Genomic DNA, 15,831 nt, shown 5'->3' on the forward strand with positions numbered 1-15,831 from the left:
CTGTCTTGTTAAAATGTGCTACTCTCAAATGTGCAGAGTGCTTCTATCCTCATGTTCATCTGCCCTTCCTTAACATTTCAAAGGTCTTTGTTTTCAGAGAAATACAAACGTCAAACACCACTTTTAATTATATTTTAAATAATTTTATTTTACTTAGAGAATGAATTTAACATTGGGCACTGAACAGAGTTTACGGAGATGAAAAAATATTTAGTTATGCTGTGAAAGATACTGGGTCAGGTTCACAACTCTTATAATCATCGGGGCTTTACTGAACTGATTGAGATCAGCTGAGGATCTGGCCCACTGAAAGTCTTCTCTGTGATCACATGCGCCCTGCTTCGGCTATTGACAATAAAATGTTGTGTCGAAAAATATTCTTGGGAGGTAAAGGAAAATATGTAATAATTTTGGAAATAAAAATGTGCTTAAAGTGAGCTGACAAGTTTTTGTAGTCTGGAAAAGCACTGGGAAGTAGTAAAAATGAGAAAATTCTTCTGCAGCATGCACAAAACTCACTGATTTCATATTTCAGTGCCCACTCCATTATTTGTCATTAAGGCCATGTCTACACGTGGGCAAAACTTCGAAATGGCCATGCTAATGGCCAAATCGGAGCATACTAATGAGGTGCTGAAATGAATATTTGGTGCCTCATTAGCATGCCACCGGCTGCGGCACTTCAAAAATGCCATGTTTCGCTCGTGTATGGCTCATCTACAGGAGGTCCTTTCAAAAGGATAGGAATAAGGGGATTTCAGCATTTGCAGGGTCCTTTCAAAAAGGACCCCTGTGTAGATGAGCCATGCACGAGTGAAACACGGCACTTTCAAAGTGCTGCAGCCTGCGGCATGCTAATGTGGCCCTGAATATGCATTTCAGCGCCTCCTTACTATTCTCCAATTTGGCCATTAGCATGGCCATTTTGAAGTTTTGCCCAAGTGTAGAAGTAGCCTAAATGTGAATAATATTTCTCTTTTCTGAAATATCTTTTTTCCCCAGGAAATGAATGACACATATGCTGCCTCAAGATGCTTGTACCTTCTTGCTGCACTGGCTAACCTGGAAAAAAACTATGGGCAAGCTAAGGCACTTCTTGAGAAGGCACAGCTGAAAGGAGGAAATGAACAGTTTTGGTACAATAGCACACTGAGTCTCATACAAGCAGTTCTAGACGAAGATAAGGAAGGAAAAGAGAGAATGGTAAGAAAATAAAACGGATATTATTTCCCTTCCCAGTACAGTCTGTAGCTATGAATTATATTTTAAAATTGTTTTATATAGCCTTCAGACTTATGCAATAAATATAATAGTATTTAGGTCATGTATATTTGCTGTTCCCTGAAGGTATGTCTACACTCCAGTTCAATGTGCATGGCTGGCCCCTGTCAGCTGATTCAGGTTCACAGAGGGCTGTTTCATTTTAGTGTGCATGTTCAGACATAGTGACAGCCAGAAACTGAACATCACTGCCTTTAACTAGTCCCCTAGCCCAAGCCTGGTGAGCTCAGCTCAGCTGCCAAAAGCCATCCTGGGGTGTTTAATTTCTATGTAGTGTGGCAGGGTGGGGCCAGGGGAGGAAAGACAGGAGTAAAAACAGGGCAGAGATGGAGCTGACAATCAGAGTGAGAGCAGCTGAGGAGTAGGCTGCCCTAAATCAATTAGGGCTAGCTGGTCCTGCTCAGGGCTACCTTTATAAGCCCTTCTCCCTGCAGGACATAGGGGAGGGTGGTTAAGGAGAGTTTGGAAGGTGAGTGAGGAGAGGGAAAGTGACTTGGAGGAACACCAGAGGCTGTAAAAGGGAAGAGCTGCAGCAACCTGAGGGCTGGGCTGCCCCAGTCCAGGGAACCTGAAGCTCAGCCAGAGACTGTGGGAAACTAGTCAGCCAGAGGAGCCACACAAAGGAGGGGACTTGTTACCATGGATACCACTACCTGTAAGAGGTACAGGGGGGAATCATCTGGGGAAGTGGCCCAGGGAGAAGTACTGCAGGGGAAAGGGCAAAGGAAGTCAGCCCTTGCTGGTAGCGGCCATCCAGGGTCCCTGGGCCAGAACCTGGAAGGAGTGGGTGGGGACTGGGTTCCCCCCGGACCACCCCCCTGCCCCAGCAAGGGTAATGGGGTTATGTGGTGGGGCCAGGGACTGAACGGAGGACCTGGAGCCCAGGAACAAGACTGACCCTACCACAGTAGACATACACTGATACACACTTAACACTTCCTTTCCAGTATGTCTCCTTTTACTGATTTCCTGGCAGAAACAGACAAAGTAGTGATGTTTACTGGTCTTAACTGAAGATTAGCTCATTCATTCTGTGCTCAACATATTCCATCTTTCAAACCAAATCAACCAGTGTGCACAACTTATTCACGATTGTCTGATTTTCATACTTAAAAAGCTTGTACAGTGGGATAGAAACAATATAAGAAAGTGAGGGTAGGGCTGAAGGTTATTTGGAAGAAAGGTGTTTTAAATTTATGTCAAAAGTATAAACAATATTAGGGAGTTACAGTTTGACAGTGTTTTATATTTGTCCATTTTCAAAATATAACAAGTTACCATTGCACTTTCAGCTGTCTGTTTTCTATGTGATGCATATCACTAATTATATTAACTGCAATAAATGTTCACCTAGCCAAATGGAAATTACACCCATAAAACCCACAGGGTACTTTGTTTTGTGTTACCTTTTTTAAATCCAGGAAGGCATATATTGCATGCATACAATACTTAGTTAATACTTTAAAAATACATTTACTATTTAACTCTGCATGTGAGCTACAATTTCATGAAGTTAAATCCTAAGGCAGAAGTAATTTGGCCTTTGAGTCAACATCTTCTAGTCACTGATATTTAGGAGGTAATGTTTTAAATAATATTGTTCTTTTGTTCATGGAGAAACCAAAAAAATATGTTTTCTCTTACAAGTCTCCCTGATACCGCTGTATGCTGAGTTACATATTAACTGATTAACAGTTCTTTGAATAGTTCCATAATAGTTTTTTGTCAAGTGGTGAAGTGCTACATTTTAGCACTTTTAATCTTGTTAAGTTTGATCATCTTGCAGAATATTAGGGAAAAAAAGAACAAAGATTTTCTTTGCAGTTGTGTGTTCTAAAATATTGGTTAATGTTATATATAGAAATATAAAGATCCGGTTACCTAAATTATAATGTTATCTGCAGGCACGCAAAGTTTTACAAAAAGCTGTAGAGGTGTTCAGATCTACATTAGAGGAGAGACCCAACAGAAAGTCTGAACTGGGTTTTATAATTACATCCCTTGAAGCAAGGTAACTTTAAATATAGTTTTTTATGGATATATACATATACGGAGAGAGAGAGACAGAGATTGCGTGTGGTTGTTTTTGCTTTTGGGAGCACATAATACTAGCTAAAGATGTTTATTAAAGAAACTTCTCTACATTGGATGTAAATTGTAAAATTATAAATTTGTTTCCATTTGTTTTGGACATTCTGCTATTCGAGGCTTTTATACAATTTACTCTTCCATGAGTGTATGCATCAAATGTTTTTTGTCCACCTGCTACTTTGTACCTATCTTGTGCTTTTACTCTGAGAACTTCAAAGCATTTTAAAGGCATTGTCTCACCATATCATGTTACATTTTTATAGGGATTAATTAATATTCCTGGTTGAATCAGGTCATGATTCCTGACCCTCAGGCTATGTCTACACAGCCAAGTTTTCTCAAAATAACAGCAGTTATTTCAAGGTAACTTTGGCAGCATCTAAATGACACACGCATTATTTTGAAATAAGTTCGAAATATTGGGTGCGTTGTTTCTATTCTGGTAAGCCTCATCTCCTGAGAAATAATGCCTATTTTGCAATAGTCCATTATGAGCTCCAATGGCACTATTTTGAAATAGTGTTCTGGAGCTAGAAATGCTATTTCAAAACAGCTGGGTGCTATTTTGAGAGCATTTTGTGTGGTTGTGTTATTTTGAAATGGCATTTCAAAAAATGTTATTTTGAGATAAGGCTGTCGCAGAGATGTAGCCTCAATGTCCTGATCTAATCAATAGGCCCTGCTACCTTCCGTCTGCCACTCTTGTCATTTACATTATTCTATGAGTCACAAGTTTGTTAGGTTTTTTGGTTTTTTGTTTTTTAAATAGAGGTCTATGTGCTGTTTAACAAACATATGCCACAAAGTATTAGCCACAAGCAGCAGAGCCAACAGCCTTACTGGGTAGCCCTACTTCATGCCCCCAATAGGGATGGGGCTGAGGGCAGCCAACACTCAGCCCAGCCTGGACTGTGGTGCACCCCCACCCTAACCCTCAGTGCTGCCTGGAGCATAACATGCAGTGCTGCAGCAGTGATTCAAAGGGCCCAGGGATCCAATCACGACTGCTGCTGCAGCAGTGGTGGCAGCAGGGGTGGGGCTCTGAGCCCCTCTGTATTGCTGGGCCACAGGACAATTGCCTCCTTTTCCCTCCCACTTTGTCTGCAGGCCTGGCCACAAGCCATTAATTAATCATAGAACCATAGAATTAATGATGGTCACAAACTCATATTCTAGAATATTTCCTCTGGGGAAAGTTTTCAGTCACAGTGTAAGTATTCTGAATAAAGACAGATGTCTAAACTCATCCTGTCATTGGAATGAAGGTCAGAGTTCTTACCTCTAGGATGTTGGTTTCCTCACTGGGAAACAAATAACAGCTTATGTTATGGGTTTGACTCCTGTCCCTTCTTAAATTCTCCATGGCAATTCTGGTTTGTTCTAACTTTCAGATAAGAATATGGATGTCATTTATCATTTAATCCAACTTTGATGTTTTCTATGTAGGCATAAGTGTGTTTTCTTAAGTTAACTTATTCTAGGGTATTAATCTTTAACTCCTAATTTTCCTTTCCTGTTTTTGTGTATTGCATATAAACCTATTAAGTGTTAAAATCTAAGACTGGGTCTACAGGGACTGGTAGCGCTGGCAGCTTCATGGAAATGAGCAGAGTCACAATTGCAAATAGCTGCTCATTAGCAGAGTTGCACCACTAACGAACATAGCCACATGAGGGCTCCTGCCAGCAGTGAACAGGCATGAAGATGTGCCTCTGCCGGCAAACTTTTTCAGGCATAAAGGGCTGGTGACAGAAGGGGTGTTTGCCGGCAGAGGCACATCTACACAGCCTGTATACTGCCGGCAGCAGCCTCTACCAGCAGGGAGATGTTGAGCAGCTATTCTAATTAGCTGCATGATTATGCTAATGAGCAGCCATTTGCAATTGCATATTTCCATGAAGCTGCCAGCACTACAGGTCCATGTAGACCCAGCCTAACAGTATATCTATACAGCAGCTAGAACTATGCTTCCCAGTGCTGATCAGAAAGATATGCATTAGCTCTGTTTGAACTAGTAGATTAAAATAATGGAGCAACTGGCCAGGTTGCTGCAGTTGCAATGATTAACAGCCCAAGAAGAAACCTGGTTACTCCTTAGGTAACTAGACATTCAGCTTTACCCCTATTTTGTGTGCTTTAGTTTGAGCAGAGCTATCATATATGTTATTTTTGCATTGTCCAGGTAAGATTCTACTGTGTTCCTCCCCACCCCGATACTGTGCCAGCCCCAGCCTCTCTCCCACCACCAAGGGGCTCAGCCCAGCCTCTTAGTGGAACCCCCTTCCTCCCACACACTGTGCCAGCCCAGCTTCTTCCCCAGCCAGCAAGGGGCCCAGCCCAGCCCCCTGACAAAGCCCACCCCCACCCTCACTGAACCAGCCCCATCCTTTCTCACAGCTAGCACAGGGCCTGGCTCAGTTCCCAGTGGAGTTCCCCCTAACTGTGCCAGACCCAGACCCTCCCTCAGCCAGCACAGAGCCCAGGCCCACAACAGAGCCCCCTATACTTTGCAAGCCCCTCCCTGCACCATGCCATCCCCAGCCCCTTCCCAGCCAGTGCAGGGATTGGCCCAACCCCCCCAATGGAGCCTCCATTCTACCCCACCCTGCCAGCCTCAGCCTTTCCCCGGCCAGTGTGAGGCCTGGCCCAGCCCCATTGGACCTCCTCCCCGACCACTGCGGGCCTGGCCCATACGCTTTGGAGTATATTACAAAAGGTTTCTGCCTAGAACTTTCTTCCAGCCCAGCTTCCACTTGCAATCAGAGCTGCAACAGGGCCTCTACTGTTTATGAAAGCGGAAATTTACCATCCCAACTGCTGCATAGACACACCTTTTTGAACTTAACATTTTCATAGTGTTTTCCCTACCTAGTTGAGGCTACAGTAAACTCTGCCTTATTGGTTATTCATTCAACTGGAACTCTCAAATAACTGGAACCATCCCCTACCACCTCTGTCCCTGGGTCCCCAGGGCTGGAGTTGCTGACTCTCAGCCCCCAGGCCTACAGAGTTCTACCTTGTGCTGGCTCCCAGGCTTCTCCTGGTTCCAGTGAAGCTCTGCTCCCTGGCCCGGGGCTGCTGGCAGAGCTCCGCTCCCTGGCAGAGTTTCCCTGGCCCCAGGGCTGACAGCAGAGTTCCCCTGCACCTTGGGGCTGCCAGAGTTCCCCAGCTCTGGGGCTGCCAGCAGAGCTCCGTGCCATGGTGGAATTCCCCGGAACCTGGCATCCCACCTGGCTCCCTGGAGCTGGAGTTGCTGGCGGGTCTCTGTGCCTCAGCCAGTTCCCAGCTGTGGGGCTGGCAGGGTCCCGTCCCCTCTGCGGGGATCCCACAGCTGCCTCTCTATTAAGCCACATATCTGGCTGAATATCTGGCAGTCCCCTGGTTCTGAGGTTACCAGATATGAAAGAGTTTACTGTAATGTGTTTGAACTCACAAAAGTAATCACCTAAAATCAGAAATATTGTTTGTTATTAGCACCTTTGAATGTGTTACCGAGCACTGTAATCTAACCTAAATTAGAGGATTCCAGGAAGAAGCCTTTTGTCCTGTGAATTTAATACCTGCAACAGAGTGTACATTTCAGCTGGGAGGTATGATACCCTGCTCACATAGATGCACCCATGCTCGTTCTGCATAAGCAATCATTCTTTGACTACTTGAAGGGAGGTTACCATGAGGATGGAGAGAGGCTGTTCTCAGTAGTGACAGATGGCAGAACGATGAGCAATGGTCACAATTTGCAGTGGGGAAGGTCTAGATTGGATATTAGGAAAAACGGTTTTTGGCTAGAAGGGTAGCAAAGCACTAGAATGGGCTATCCAGGGAAGTGGTAGAATCTCCATCCCTGGAGGTTTTTAAGTCCCAGCTGGACAAGGTCCTGGCTGGGATGATTTAGTTAGGGTTGGCCCTGCTTTAGGCAGGGAGCTGGACTCAATGACTTCCTGAGCTCTTTTCTAGCCCTATGATGCTAGCAATAGCAATGTAGCAGCAGATCAGACTATGCACCCAGACAGGACCCCACCGGGATCTTCTGGGAGCAACCAGTAGATGCTAGCTTTTGCTGATACCCCTGCTACATAGGCTACAGTGCTATTTTTAGTGCATTGTCTCATGTAGAGTAAGTACAGGTATGTCCACCAAAGCTGGGGTTCACATCTTCCAACTCAGATGTAGACATACCCTAACGATTAATTCGGTGATGGTGAAACCCATATTTACTTTGTCCTTTGTTATGTATTTTACACAGTGTAAAAGGTGTTACTTGAGATACTAAAATATGAATATGGGTTGGTGGGAAGAGGTGGGATATCCATAATATTTAGATCAATAACATTTTTTCAAAGTCCAGTAGCTTTTGGATTCTATGGGAACAATATAATGGACTTATTATCTGTGTCCTTTTCTTATTTGATTTTTTTCAACTAAGTCTATCAAGAACTGTCCCTTTTCAATTTACGCCTCATATGTTTTTGTCTCCTTTTACATATAATTGGAATATCAGTCCAGTAGTTTTTACTTTAGCTGAATACACGTTTCAGTTTAGCTATCTTTTTAAATCACTGCTTAAAACTGGGTAACCTGAAAATAAATAAGCATGTCATAACTGGCACTGTGGCATCACTTAGATGGTATTGAAACACAGTTTCCAAAAACCATGCGTTGTGTATTCTATCTTAAAACCACATTTGACTGGAAGAGTATATTAAGGTTATACAAAGAATTAGAAGGGCTCTTCCTCTAAATCCATCACAGACATAAAAACTAAAAGGGGAGCAGAAATAAAAAAAAATTATACAGCAGTTTTTGGACACAGGTTAGTATTTGACCAATTTCTCAGAAGCCTTATCCCCATGCTACCATGTATGCTGTTCTTCTTCATAGGAAAACACTTGTTCAAATAAAATATGTCCAAGATTTAATGAAAGCTAATGCTGAGTCTTCTCAGTTATCAAGTATGCTACAAGAACCATATGACAAATTAATTCAAATTGAGGAGGACTTCCTTCACTATGGATATAAAGATCACAGTGCTGAGATCCTGCTGGAACGTGCAAATATTCACAAGTATGTTTGCAAATTTGCTGGAAATGTTCATTACACTTTACTTAAAAAACCTCATCAGGTGTCTTATTTAGAGTTAGAGTTCAGCTGTCTGGAGAAAAGTACATGAGGGTTCATAATATCACATGTTTTTGTATCCCAATTTGTGCATTTATATTATCATTTTTGATGGAATAGATCAACAAGTATTCGCTAAAATCAGGAATAGCTGTTCCTATGCATTTAGTAGCTGTGCTGACAAGATTTATGATTATCTGCATTACCTTTGAGGTCAGAATAAAGCACCAGGGATTTTAAGCTGTCTTTCAATCTTCCTTTGTATCATGGGGCCAGTTTGATTGCTGAAACAACCCTTAATATAAGTTAAAGAAGCCAAAGTATTCCTTTAATTTATGGCTCTTGAACAGTTCTCTAGGGATTGTTATGGCTAGAGATTCCAAAGCACAGTGTGCTCCATCTTTCCCCAGGCATCCCATATTCAGAAACTGGAAGTATGGGTAGCATAAATAAAGCTATGCCAGCCATATGCCACTGTGGCATACCTTCTGACAGAAGATCTCTATCCATTTAGGGCAGCTTTAAGTTCTCTTAATGCTGCTGTGCAGTGCAGAGGAGACTTAACCAGTGCAAACATCCAACAATCAGGCCTTTAAAAAGTAATATTTAAATACTTATTTTTATATTTGAGTCTTATATGCACAAACAATTCAATTTAGTTGCTCATTGAGCATTTTGAAAGTTATAACATTATAGAAGTGATAATCTTTTATACTAATATCCTTGTAAAACTCAGTGTTGTTTTCTTACAGAACAATTGCAACACATACGGAAGATGAAGAAAGAAAACATAGTCTCTATCTAGATGCATACAAGTTAGGTCAGAGAGCAGTATATGAAGAAGAAGAAGTGTTTAACAATATCTGGAGCTTACTTCCAAGTAATGAGGTGAATTGGATACTTTTACTGTATGCAAAATTTGTTCAATTAGGATTATTATTAATTGTATTACAGCAGTTTGTACAATACACAACTGAGATGGTGCCCCATTGCGCCAGGCAGGGTCAATGGGAGAGAGAATTTCTGCCCAAAGGAGTTTAGATTCAAAATAGCCAAGACATAAAAAAGAAGGACGGGAAATGGAGGCACAGTGGGATGGGATGATTTGTCCAAGATCATATAGCAAGTATGATTCTAGGTAGGGCTGGGAATTGACACAAGCTCTCCCCACTCCCAGTTCAGTGCCCTGTTTACTGAGCCCAACTGCTAGTCCTGTTTCCTGGCAATCCAACTGTAAATAATTTACACCAATAGCATTCTTTGTAATAGTTGATAAGAGAGAATATATGTCTAATGGTAATATTTACTTTCTTTTGAAGTGAGCTAATTTCCTGCCCAGCCCTTCCCTCTCCCACCCTGCCCCTGCCAAGACCCCCACCCTTAGCCTGTTCCTGCACCTTCCCTGCCACCCAGACTTCTCACCTCCATCTCACTCCTGAATTCTCCACCAACTGCTGTACCTACTTCCCACCCAAATCCCCAAACCCCAGTCCATTCCTGCACCCTCCCTCCCACCAACTTCCCATCCTTTGCCTGTTACCTCACTCTCCCTCCCACCCAGACCCCAGACACCCACCACCAGCTTGCTCTCGCACCCCCCCTCCTGGCCAGACCCCACACCCAAGCCCATCAGGGAAGGGGAGAAAAAACAGCCTGATAGATTCTGCAGGGCTCTGCAGTGGGGGCTCCAGCCCCAGCCCTGCATCGAGGGTTCCAGGGAGCCTCTGACACGAGGCCTGCACTGCCCAGGGCTCTGGCCTCCCCACACCACGGTAGGGCTCCGGCCCCACCCCCATGCTGTGGCAGGGACTCCTGCACCAGCCCCACACTGATGCAAGGGCCTTCACAGCAGAGGCTGCTGCCCCAGCCCTTTTCTCCAACCTCCTCCTGTGCTCTGTGTGGGAGGAGGGGCACAGCCAAGCATCCACTGCATGCCATCTAAATTCAGCTTGAAGCCATCAGTGACACACATGCCGGGGATTGCCAACCCCTGCCCTAGAGTGAAAACAGATAATAACTAGAGACCTTTATAAACCTCACCACTTTCTACTCCCTGGGCGCAAGGTCCTTTTCTTTTACCTTAATGTCTCTAATAAATACAAAGCAGTTGAATGAAAAAGAGCATGTGCATGTGTGTGTGTTGCTCCAGAACACAACAGATATGTAGTCCCATTGTCTAATGTATGCTTGAAGGTACTTAGATACTACAGTAATAAGTATACTGCAAAAAATGTATATAGAAAAGGGTAGGATGCATGAAAAAAAACAAAAACACACAAAGATCTCAGAAAAAAAAGGATGTATGTGTGTCAGTCATTCTCCTGTCTGGCCAGTAATGCAGCCCTGGGTACTCTAATTGTCCAGTTCTCCCACAGGCTTCTTGATGATTTTTCCCTTGTAACTTCTTGCTGACTATCCTCTGATGTTGCCTGAAGGCCCACTTCTACTGTAGAGCAAATGATTTTGATGATGGTGTCAAATTTCAGTATCATCTGTATTTTTGTGTTTTAAAATAAAGCATATTATATGGACGAGGGCAGTTGTCACCCATCCACTTTACTTGTTTTATTATTTTCAGAAAAATATGTGTGCTATAGTGTAGGAATCTCATTATGGTTTATTTAAAATATGTTCCTTTGTATTTAGAGAAGTTCTGAAATTATGACTTTAATTCAATAAATTAGAAAAAAATATTAATACTGTAAATTTAAAGATAGGTTGGGCATCATGCCGCACACATGTGCTTGGAAGCTCATGGATTGCTCATGGATTGCTCGGTGGCTGTGGACTGCAGTGCACAATGCTGATCATATGACCAGAACCACTGACAACCTGGTCAGCAGGTGGTTGAAGGACTGAGCAGAATAATACAATTGCTGTATTGTGATCAGCGCTGCCTCTGTGATGGCTGAGAGACCGTTACATAAATGTGATTTAAAGATAGATTTACACTCAGTTTTCTTATATTTCAGATTAGAAATATTAGTATACCATTAATGAGACGACTTGCTAATATGAAGCTAAACTTTGTGGAAATTAATTTGGATATTCTTCATCTTGTTAATGCTGAAAAAAAGCTGAAAGAACTGAGACGAGGATCACTTAGTCAAATTGTTGAAGAATTTGTCAGGTTAACACCTGATAGTGCTTCTGTGGAACAGGTAATTGCATATGCTCCTTCCTATGACTCAGTTATAAATGTTATATTTAAACACTCCTTGCGTTGGGCTAGATGGATCTCTGCAAATCTTCCTCTTGCGATTAATACCTTGCTATACAGAAGAAAGGTCTGACAAAACTTTCATTTGAATACTGGAAAACATAACGTTAAAGTATGAATTTTAACGAGCTTGTTGTGACCTTGGCCATTCTCTGTGCCTAAAGGGACTTGTCTCCCCAAGGCAAAGGCCTGAGGATGATTGTGAAAAGCAAGAGTTGAGGGAAACAGAGCTGTCTTCATTGAACTACATTTTTCCCATTAAATCACACTCTTTTTGCCACCCATACCCAAACTAGGATTGCATTATTACACTTCATCCTTGAGACCTTTCATTTTACAGTGAGGGTAATTCATCACTGAAACAATTTTGCCAAGAGATGTGACAAATATTCTGTCTCTTGAAGTCTCTTAAATCAGAATTACATGTCTTTTTAAAAGACACGCTCTAACTTGTCCAGAAGGTATGGGCTTGATGTATGAATCGCTCAGTTCAATTCTACACTCTGCATTTTGCAGGTGAACTCAGATGGTTGAAGTGAATTTTTTTGGACTGCAAAATTAACAAAGCCCTTGCCATGTTTTGGAAAAGTGAATAGTGGAAATTAGGAAATTCTCACATTTTAATTTTTTATATAGAGTATTTCAACATTCAAAATAAAACATTTAATTTTTGTTACTGCTTTACACTTCAAAAAAGAGAGAAATAGAGCTGAAACTCTTAAATGAAGTCGAAGACTTAATTAAGTTTCACATGCAACTCTAAAATCAAATATTTCAAGCTATAGGACAATATAAATCTGTGAATCACTGATTTATTCATAACTTCTCATAGAACATTTATATTATGTGTGAAAATGTGATTTAACATATTTTTTTATTTTATCAGGGATGGATAAATATATCACGGACTGTGGGTCACACTGTGTTGGCTCAGTTAGTAAGCGTACAGAGTCTTTATATAGGATGCCCTGATATCAAATCCAAGTTCCTGTATCTCACTGGAAAAGCTCTGCGTCTACTTGCAGTTAATGTGGACCCCTTAAATTCAGATATTTACTGGAATGAAAATGTTATGGTATGAATCTGGTTCTAAATTAAGATTATGTGATATATATCAATGCTATTTAGTAGAATGTTGCTCTGTGTACTGCTAATGCTTTTGTAATTGCGGGATAGATCATGCAAATTGCTCACAGATCATAGTAAAAAGTGTCTTACCTTCCCCAGAGCTCCCAAGTGCACACCTTTCCTGTGCTCTGTAACCACATGTGGCTGGCCACCTCTGCTGTAGCCCGACTTCCTCACTCCCTTTGTGATGTATTCCTGGGGAATTTGTCAAAACAAGTGGTTAGTACAGGGCAGACTGAGAGGTAAATATGCAACACAGCAGCTGCCACATATTAACTGAAGTGAACTCTTCTTACCACACACTAAAAGTTTTCTAGTGTACTTTTAATCTAATCCACTTTCAGATGAGAATAGGCTATTACAAACTATGAAACTCTAGTGTGCTGTGGCCTGGTGCACATGAACAGTCATTGCATGGCACCTTAGTTGCACTAAAGATTTACACCTCAGCTTGCCATCATCCGCTGTGTAGATAAGTCCTGGGAGGGACTTAGCAGTTCATGCACTCTGAGAGCACAATGTTGTGCCTTTTATATAGGCTGTGCACTGAGGGGGATACTTCTGTGCATGTCTGTATGGGCCAAGCAGAATCTGATCCTGAGTGAATTTATACAAAATGCAATGAACGTCATTTGATATTTTTATAGTATTTCGACCATTGGGAGAGAAAAGATTTGAGCCTCTTTAAATACAGAATAAAAATGTTCTTGAGAGCTGAATTAGATGGAACATTTGCCAGCATGTCAAAAAGTGGTGTCAGGCACAAGGTTTTCTTAAACCATTTCACCGTTTTAAAAAAAAAAAAACAAAAGTCCTGTAGCACTAGCACTTTAAAGACTAACAAAATAATTTATTAAGTGATGAGCTTTCATGGGGCAGACCCATTTCTTCAGATCTGGAGATACTGCTGTACCAGAAATGTTGCTGAAGGTGAATTGGCATGATAATTATATAACACAAAGATACTAACAAAAAATCAAAATTGAAACTGACAAATCAGATACATAGGACAGAAGTGGGGGGTGAAGTGAGGGAGAGGAAGGGAAAGAAAATTACTAACTGTAAGAATCTATTGAGTTAAGTGACCTGCCTGAGATCGCTATGAATATCAAAGATGGGAAAGCTGTCTTTAAAATGCGTAGGGTCATTGCTATCTCTGTTAAGACCAAGTGTCAAAGTATCAAATTTGAGGATAAACTCCAGTTCAGATGTTTCCCTTTGTAATCTGCTGTTAAAGTCTTTGTTGTAAGATGCATACTCTCAGGTCTTAAACAGTATGGCCCACTCCATTGAAAAGCTCACTGACAAATTTGTGTGTGTTCGGATTCCTAAAGTCTGCTTTGTGTCCATTCGTTCTTTGGTGAAGTGATTGTCCAGTCTGTCCAATATACTTACCAGAGGGACATTGTTGGCACAGGATGGCATATGTAACAGTGGTTGAGGTACAAGAGTATGAGCCCCTGATTCTGTAACTAACATGGTTAGGTCCAGTGAGAATTTTCCTGAGGTTAGATGTTGTCTATAGGAGAGAACAGGCCTCTCACCCAGCACCTCTCAGAGTGCAACATCATGTTCCAGTATAGGCTGTAGGTTGTTGATGATGCACTGCAGCAGTTTGAGCTGGGGGCTATAGGTAATGACAAGTGGTGTTCTGTTATTGACCTCACGCCTATCCTGAAGTAGTTGGTTTCTGGGATTCATATGGCCCTGTCAATCTTTACTTCTGGTAGGTAATTAAGTTTTACAAATGCTTAATAGTGATCTTGAAGTTTTTAGTCTCTGTCAGCAGGATTGGAGCAGATGCAATTGTATCTAAGGTCTGGACTATAAATGATGGATCGTGTGGTGTGTGCTGGATGGAAGCTGGAGGCATGTAGATAAATAAGATAAACACCCCTGCATGAAATGCTTGTGTTTGCCCTCCACCATTCTGTGCAGAGCACAACAGGCCACAACCAACCTGGGGACATTGGGCAGGCTGACGTGCAGCTGTGCGTTCAGACGTCAGAAGTGCCCCTTTAGGCATCCGAAGTCCCTACTGAAGATATTGCAGAAACCTTGTTGACAACACCACCCTTACCACCATGGATGTAGAAACTCTCTACACCAATATTCCACATGAAGATGGACTGTAAGCGATTAGGAACACTTTCCCTGATGTTACCGTGGCAAATCTGGTGGCTGACCTATGTAACTTTGTTCTCACCCACAATTACTTCCAACTTGGACAACTTATACCTCCAGATCAGCAGCACTGCTATGGGTATCCGCGTGACTCCACAGTATACTAGTATTTTTATGGCTGACTTAGAACAACGTTTCCTCAGCTCTCATCCCCTATTACCTTACCTCCTTTACTTAAGCTACATCGATGGCATCTTTATCATTTGGACCCATGGTAAAGAGACTCTGGAAGAATTCCACAGAGATTTAAACAACCTGCACCCCACCATCAATCCCAGCCTTGACTCTTCCACATGAGAGATCCATTTCCTGGATACCACAGTACAAATCACTGATGGCCAGATCAATACCCCTCTCCACCAAAAGTCCACTGACTGCTACACTTAACTACATGCCTCCAGGTTCCATCTAGCACAGACCATAGGGGAGGAGCTGTGAGCAGCTGCCACAGCCAGACCCTGGTAGGAGGGAAGGTGCTGCTCAGAGCTGAGATCTGGCTGCTGCTGCTGACTCATTCCCTATCCGGGTCTGGTAGCATGAAGTAGCTCCCCATCAGTAGTGGCAGCCACCATTACTCAGAGCCAAGCTTTGTCTGCTGCTACGGACAGGGGAGCTGCTTCTAGTTCTCAGCTTGGCCCCACAGCAACCTCCCTCAAGCCTTCCTGGGAAGCAGACAGACCAGGGTGGGGTGGGATAGGGAAATGGAGGTGGGGAAGGGGCTGGGGCAGGAGTGTGGCCCTGGAAAGCCCTACAGCCAGCCCCAGCCTTCCCCCACACATACCCTGGCCCCTCTCACTGCCTCTGCTCCG

General features: G+C 42.6%; 1 protein-coding gene across 1 annotated transcript in view; it reads left to right on the plus strand.

Moving 5' to 3' along the window:
- The window catches only part of CFAP46 (cilia and flagella associated protein 46), a 167,993-nt gene that overhangs the window by 117,648 nt on the left and 34,514 nt on the right, over nucleotides 1-15,831 (plus strand). Inside the window, exons 37-42 of the mRNA XM_074999578.1 lie at nucleotides 1,003-1,203; nucleotides 3,186-3,292; nucleotides 8,254-8,436; nucleotides 9,243-9,378; nucleotides 11,463-11,651; nucleotides 12,597-12,785. Coding sequence (XP_074855679.1) covers nucleotides 1,003-1,203; nucleotides 3,186-3,292; nucleotides 8,254-8,436; nucleotides 9,243-9,378; nucleotides 11,463-11,651; nucleotides 12,597-12,785 — 1,005 coding nt within the window. The remainder of the gene's footprint in view (nucleotides 1-1,002; nucleotides 1,204-3,185; nucleotides 3,293-8,253; nucleotides 8,437-9,242; nucleotides 9,379-11,462; nucleotides 11,652-12,596; nucleotides 12,786-15,831) is intronic.

Source organism: Carettochelys insculpta, chromosome 7, assembly GCF_033958435.1.
Source record: "Carettochelys insculpta isolate YL-2023 chromosome 7, ASM3395843v1, whole genome shotgun sequence".
Lineage (NCBI taxonomy): Eukaryota > Metazoa > Chordata > Testudines > Carettochelyidae > Carettochelys > Carettochelys insculpta.